This window comes from Apaloderma vittatum, unplaced genomic scaffold (assembly GCF_000703405.1).
Source record: "Apaloderma vittatum isolate BGI_N311 unplaced genomic scaffold, ASM70340v1 scaffold31537, whole genome shotgun sequence".
NCBI lineage: Eukaryota > Metazoa > Chordata > Aves > Trogoniformes > Trogonidae > Apaloderma > Apaloderma vittatum.
The window spans coordinates 735-8,118 of record NW_009725078.1 but is presented as its reverse complement, the minus strand read 5'-3'; the positions used below and the strand labels follow the sequence as shown (position 1 = coordinate 8,118).

Genomic DNA, 7,384 nt, shown 5'->3' with positions numbered 1-7,384 from the left:
GTGATGACACGTGTTGTGCCCACTTTCCCTTGCTCCACAGCCCTGCTGCATCTTGCGTGTTCCCTTCCACATGTCTGGCCCCTACAGCACCCTGAATTCCTGCCTTATCAGATGACATGGGGCACAAGCATGTCAGTAGTGTATCTGGAGATGTTTTTGGGTGGCATTCTTTGCATAAACCTCTTTACAAACCTGAAAACTTCTTTTGGTGAGGAAAAACACCTGCTCTCCCCATTATGCAGAAATTGCAGAGCGAGAGCGATTGTGCTTGATCTCACTGAACAGTCGGGTCGGGCGAAAGATGAAGCAAAGCAAATTTTAAGCCTGCGAGCGAGGGTTATATGTATGGAGAGGTCAAATTATCATGAAACTTTATTGCTGTATCCATTAGTCATCTTTAATAAAGGATTGGAAAAGGTCACTCCTTGTTCAGCAGTGCACCGAAGTGGAGCATTTGTGACTACAGAGAGCCCCGTGTACTGAAAGGATAAATGCAGGTAGCAGAGTTGGATGTCCTAGCACTCAAGTGCAAGGCCTGGCACAGGCTCACGGCGGGGGCGAAGGGCAGCTTTTTACCTTTGTTTCCACAACAGCAAAATAGGGATTCTTACCCAGCCAGATCAGAAGCTTTCTGGAGTGACTAATTACTAGTTGTGTGGTGATTTGAGTGCTTGCAGCTTTGTCATGCCACCTTGTAATCGGTGTTCTTACAGTGCCTGTGCTCTTAGTCGATTGCAGCCTTCATTTTTGTCAAGTGAGTGACGACCGTAGCGTTGCGTTTTGGAGCCTGGACCAGAATGGATGTGCTGCACTCTCCTTATGTCGATGCAAAGTGCCCGATTCTTCTTATTTTCCTCTCCCACTGCCTGTGGGGTGGTGTAGGGCCTCTAGAGGAGATGTTAGTGGAGTTTTCTTAACAGTGATCACTTATAAAACCTCTGTTTTCTGTTTTGAGCAGTTTCCAGTTTGCTTTTTTTTTTGCCTTTTTTTCTTCCCACCCCTCACTGTGATTCAGGACTTGGCTGTTCGCCTTTGCTGTAAGGTCTGGCCGAGTCCTCTGGGCACACATAGCTTGGTCACCGAGGGGAGTGCCCGAGCAGTGGGTACCTTGGGCCCCTGCACACAGTGCGTGCCACGTGGCCAGGTGACTACTGCCGTGCTTCCAGCTCCGTGGGAAGCAGGGAAAAGAGGGAGATAAAGTTTCTCAGCTTGGTCTCTGCAAGATATATGACAGGAGAAATGGCCTTTTTCTCGTGGACGTTGCTTCTTAACTTGGGAGAGTACGTCTTTGTGCGCTGACAAGAAGCACTCAGCTCCCTGCAAATCCTGTGCATAGTTTTTTCCTCTAGAGGGTGGGTAGGTGCAGCTTTTCTTTTCTGAAAGACTCGAGGCAGGGTGGAGATGAGCGCCATACACGTCAAGTGCTTTCTCTGGTGGTGCTTGGAAACAAACCGCAGCCTCTCTGGGCCCCCGCTGGATTTCCATGATAAATACAGCAATATTGACAGATAACGTGGCCAGCCCGGCTCTTGTCAGCTCTGCCTTTTAGCAGGTTTGATTAATTGCTTTACAATTTCACGTCCAGCTGGGGGGCCACTCTTGGATCACTTCTGCCCCCCATCAGGTAGAAGAATGGGAGCAGGCTGCTGAATGCTTCTATAGACAGCCACCATGTGCCGAGCGGGGCACCTCTTCACGGGGGAAGATGAACTCCTTCCGGCACTGTGCAGCATCGTGCTGACTGCGTCACGTCGTTTGCATGTTCCCGAGGCTGAATTGGGAGCATGGGGATGGGAGGGAGCTCTTGGGCGTGTACCAGATTTGGAGGGTAAGGAGAAGGGCACCAAGTCCTGGTACTGGAGGTAGGAGCTTGTGGCCACTGATTAAGCTTGGAGAGCCAACTGACTTCATCCTGCCATAAGTAGTGTCTAGGAGGGAACTGATGTGGAAACTTCCTCAACAACTACTGAGTCAGTGCTGAGTTCTAGTTGGGGAACTGATTTTTAGTCTATACTCTCCTCACCTCTAGTTTGATGAGGCTGCTTCGCGTTTTAATCGCCTTTTGGAAAGAGAAACTTCATCTGCTCTGCTAGTAGCAACCCATGGTTATGTCTCTGTCACTCAAAGGGTCCAGTGTTTTCGTTAAGGAGATAAAGTGCCTGTTCATTCGAATCTCACCTCAGTATGTAAAAAACAGAGCTTCAAACAAGTCTGCGTCAGACAAAAGCATTGCATAATAAAACCTCCTTGGTTTTGAAACTTCATCTTGCTGCTTTCCCATGCTTGACTGAAAATAAGTGGCCTGGCTTTTGGCTGCACAGTACAATCTCTGTTGTCTGCCCAGGGATGTGACACGATTATCTTTTGTTAAATGCATCTTCAAAAATTCATTTAGAAAGAGTTAATTGCCCTTTGGCAACTTTTCCTCCTCCCTTCCCCAAGAAGGCTTTAAAATGTTAAAAAGGTCACGAGTCCATTACAATGAAATGAACAAGTGTCTGCAAAATCCACAGTTTGTTTTGAAGTTGTGCTGGATGTATAGAGATGGAAATGCGAGCAAAATTGAGGAGATTGTATTTGGACACACTTTATAATTAAAACCAAATAAAAATCTCCAGTTACTTTCCTTTGCTCTCTTTCCTACTTGCTCTGTGACCTTTTGGCTGGTGATTTTTGGTTTGTGATTTAAAAGTTGTAAAACCCTTTCCTTCCCTGCACCCTTTAATTTCTCCAGTTGAGTGGAGCTGGTCTGCAAGTTGTGTGAGCTTCCAAAAGAAGAATTGAACCATTGTAACATTGGCCGAGGCTTTTGTTAAGCAAATTTCATTAAGAGACCCCGGACCTAGCCAGCTCTTCGGGAAATCGGATCTGCTTTGGCTGCCCCTGTCCTGCTCCAGATGGCAAACTACCCCGATACGTTCTCTGCGAGCACAGCTAACCCTGAAATAGCAGGAGACTGCCTGGAATCCTGCGCCGCAGAGGGATGCGCACGCTGCGCTGTGAAGGGGAAGCGCGATAAGCGGAGACTTCTTTAAAGGAAGAAGCTGTGGAACAGCACGTGGTTGTGAGAGAGCTTAAGTTTGGTTTTTAAAAGGCAAGTTAGGCAGCTGGTGGGTTTTTTGTCTTAGTGGAATGAAGTGTCTTAACGATGGGGCAAGAAAAAAACCAAACAACCTTGTGGAAGAAAGGAAAAGCGTGTTTTAGTTGCAGGTGACTTTCTTTTCTTGAGGATTGTGAAGAGCTGTGCAAAACCACCGGAATTCAGCCAGCACAGCTTTTACACCTGTTTTGGTGAAGCGTCTCAGCCGTGCTGCATTTTGTGTGGGGAGCCTAGCAATGTACACGCAGGGGGGCTGTGTGTTTTTAAAACAGCACCATCCGTGACCCCAAAATCTGTCGCAGTAGCTCACAGCTTCGGATCGTGCTTATGAGGCATTTAAAGGAGCAGTATGAGCTCGGGCTCTGTGCTTTCTCATGCTGTTGCCGTCCTCAGCCCACCTCCCTTGAGACATGCAGAAGGAAGCTGAAAGTGTATTCCTTTACCAGAACATGACTTCGATATGCTGTTATGGAAGGAGATGCTGAATATCTCACCTTATGTCTTGATTTTCTTTTCTTCAGGTGGTGAGAATATCAAGAGCATAAATCAGCAGTCGGGAGCCCACGTGGAGCTCCAGAGAAACCCACCTCCCAACACAGACCCTGGTGTACGAATATTCACAATCAGAGGAGTTCCCCAGCAAATTGAACTCGCTAGGCATCTCATAGACGAGAAAGTTGGCGTAAGTCCCATCTCTGTTCTTGGTCTGTCTCTTTCAGACGTGGTATTTTCACTCATAGGTACATATAGGCCTGGACTTAGAGGATATCACAGAGGCACGTGCTTGCGTTATTCAGCTTCAAAACCATTTGCCTGTTATCAGCTGTCTTGAGCTTTGATGGCCCTCCAGCATCCGTTGGACTAATTTTTGCTGTGGTCCCAGAAGGATCTGACTGTTTGCTGACGTAATCAAGGGTGATGTGCAGCTGTGTGAGAGGGAAGAACAGCAGTAAGGTACGAAAAGGCTGTCCAAGGAGATTTTTGAAGGGATGACAATGATGTCGCTGCGTGAGAAATGACACAGTCCTGGCATCATCATCCTGAAAGTAACACTCAACTTCTTGCTCCAGTAAATCCAGGATAACTTTTATCTTCCACTTAATGCGGTGCTGTGGTATTGAAGCTCAATAATGTCAGGCTGGAGTCCTACTGAAGGGGGAGACTGGGGTGAAAGAAAGTATGGAAAATACTGAACTGGGTAAGGTAAAGCTGAAAAGCAACCTTTGTGCTGAATGGCCTTAGAGGAGAAGGCTTGATACCGACCTCAGGATCCAAGCTATTCAAAGGAAAACTTCCAGCTGTGCCGTAATCCCGTTAGCTCCTTTGTGGGCTGGCTGGAGTTGCTTTTGAAGCTGGGCTCCTGGAGTGTGCTGACAGTGCTGAGAACTTCGTCCCTGGAGAATCAGTCACTTCTTCCAGGTGCTGGGGTTTAGTGGAATGTGTCCCAGGCCGTCTTCTCCCCTTTCTTATTGCTCATGCTAGCTGCTTCCTCTCTGTGTGGAGAGCTGGCATTAAATATTTGTGGATTCTGTGACAGGGTACCAGCATGGGTGGACCTGGAGGATTTGGTCAAAGTCCGTTCAGCCAAGCACCCGCTACACCTCATCAAAAGTAAGCTTCTGCCTCTTCGTGGATGGGCTCTGGGGAAAGGCTGGGAGCTGTGGAAGCATCGGGAGAGGGGTGGAGGGCTCCGAAGGGATAGTGTCTAAGTGGAACATTTTAAAGATTGAGCATTCAGAAGCAAGAAGCAAGCAAGAGTAATCCTTTCAGCTTGACTACAGGAAGGATTTTATCTATTAAATTATAAACAAAGTAGGTATTGGCATCTCCAAAATTCCTCTTCGCTGCAGTGAGAGCATGGCAAGTAGCCTGAGCTGCACAGAGCACGAGGAGCGCTCTTTGGTGTGATGTGTCTTCGTCTTGGCTTTGTGAACAGACCAATGTGGAGCAGTCACACCTACACAGCATTTCCTTTTGTTCACATGTTTGTTCACCATGAGTAACAATTTCACTTCTGTGGTTAACTTTGTGTATGCGGCCTGTGAAGTATTTTATTGTCTGCTTCAGCGTGCCTTTTTGTCCTCCACAGTGGTCCTCAGGCGTTCATGACGCAGGGTTGGGGCAGTACCTACCAGACGTGGCAGCAGCCCGGACAGCAAGTCCCAAGTAAGTGTCCGGGACGTGGGAAGGAGAAGGGTCGGCGTTCGCTTTGCCGTTGCTGCTTCATTCCTGCACAGCACAGGTTCACCTGTGAGACCACTTGTGTCAAAACAAAATAATTTCCTGAGCAGAAGAGGTGCGTGGAGACGTGCTGTGGTGCCTGAGCTCAGAATAAGCCAAGTCCATGGAAAACTGTAATGCTTTTTGTGCACTTCACTGAGCACTTTGTGTAGAAACTTGGTCCTTGCGCTCTGATTCTCTCTAACAAGAACGCTTCCGCCTCAGGTTCTCTTTTGCCAGGATTCTCCAGGCAAGCACTTGCCAACCCCACTTCCCCCTGACAGGCACACCGTGTCTGCTGCTGAGCCCTCCCATCTCTTTGTTCTTGACCCTGTCAGTTCTTGCTTATTTTCTTTCTTCAAATATTCCTTGTGAGCTCTTCTCACTGTTCACTTCCCAATCTGATGGAAGGACTGGGAAAGGAGATGCAGAAAATGCAAAAAAGGGTAAGTTCGTATCCTGGTTCATCCACGCTGGCATCCCTTGTCTCCTTTTGGGAGTGAGAACTGCTCAGCCCCCGCAGTGCTAAAAGCACAGGGTGAAGCCAGAGGGATAAACGGCTTTCAAATAAATAAAATAACCCCAAGTGATGCATGCATGTCTTTAGTCACGAGTTCAAAAACTGAACCAGATCACCCCTGCTGCTGGGCTTTCCACTTCAGGGCACCAGCACCGAGTCAGCCTGGCTGTTACTCTTCAAGATTTGAAGTGTCATTTCTTCCTAAAAGCTTGTTTAGTCAAAATTCAGCAGACTGAAATGGGAAAGTCCCCCTTTTCAGAATAATCGAGGTAGTGAATGCGAGTGGTGATGTTGGTAACTGCATCATCCTGTGTCTTCAACCACCAGAGTAATGGTTTTGCCCTGAACAGAGCAGAGTCACGGTCTGTGTGGTCCTCCCAGAGCTCCTGTGATGGGCAGTAATGGCCAACAGACAGTTTTCAGTCACAGTTTTTCAGAAAGTATTGTGTGTTTGGTTTGTGTTTTTTTTAGTGGCTTGATCTTGTGAAAACTAAAGCCAAGCACCAAAAAGGAGGAGGGATATAATTTTAGAGGGCAGGTTTAATGGCAGGTCCTTTTCAGTGCTAAGGCAATGAAGTAGTTTATTAACTTCAGTAGAGGTTCCTGCTCTTTGAGGTGCCTGAGCTAGAGGAAAATTTGGAGGAGCAATGCCTGCAATTGCCCTCATCACATTTTAATGCTTATGAAATTTGGAAATTCTCAGTGCTGCCTTGTTAACAATAGGGCACTTCTGAAATCCTTGCTACAGTAGGATATAGGGAGCCCTGCATGGAAAGTATGTGTTAAACACTTAAAAAGCACCTCTGGAAGTTCTGCTCCTCAGCAATTACAGCTGAAAACTTGTGATTTTTGTTTTGAGCTCTAGGGACTTGTAGAAGGTCAACAGTTGTTTGGTTTTCAGAGTAGGAAGATACAGTGGTGGGCTTTAAAGGAGTCTTTACTTTTTTTTTTTTTGGTACAGGAGTGGAATAGTCTGGTACTGAAGAAGAGTATTTTCCCTTTACCTTGTTTCATGGGAAAAATTGTTATTCCAGTCCTCTCCTGTGCACTGCCAAGGGCACTGGACTTTTCCCTGAGCTTTGGGAAGCAGAGCACTCAGTGCAGTAGAGAAGGCTCTACCGAAAAAAACGTAATTTTTAACCCATAAACCCTTTGAATAAGTGTTTGTCAAATGTGCATTGCTATTTGCCTCACAAAATGCCTTTAGAAACTTACCCGAGTAGCTTCTTTCTTTCTCACCTCCCTGAAACGTCCTCTTACCCTGTGCACCAGCCAGTGGGAGGAAAAAAGGTATTTCCCTTCCTGTAACGTATAGTCGTGTCTCAAGCTCACACCTGCTGGTTTTGGAGCCTGGTTTAAGAACCGCAGACCCTTTGGGTGCCCTCATTGCTGGCAGTGCAGCTCGTGTCGCAGTGATGACTCCTTGGCAGCGCGTTTGTCAGGTTTCTGTGGCTCCCAAGACCAGAGGAGTGTCCAACCTTGCCGTTACCCTTCCCTGTACAGATTTAGTACCACACTGAGGCGTTTCGGGAGCAGATGTTTTG

General features: G+C 47.2%; 1 protein-coding gene across 1 annotated transcript in view; it reads left to right on the top strand.

The window, feature by feature from the left end:
* The window catches only part of FUBP3 (far upstream element (FUSE) binding protein 3), a gene marked incomplete at both ends in the record, with an annotated part of 27,297 nt that overhangs the window by 19,476 nt on the left and 437 nt on the right, over positions 1-7,384 (top strand). Inside the window, 3 exons of the mRNA XM_009872774.1 lie at positions 3,622-3,782; positions 4,638-4,711; positions 5,190-5,270. Of these exons, the coding sequence (XP_009871076.1) occupies positions 3,622-3,782; positions 4,638-4,711; positions 5,190-5,270 (316 nt within the window). The remainder of the gene's footprint in view (positions 1-3,621; positions 3,783-4,637; positions 4,712-5,189; positions 5,271-7,384) is intronic.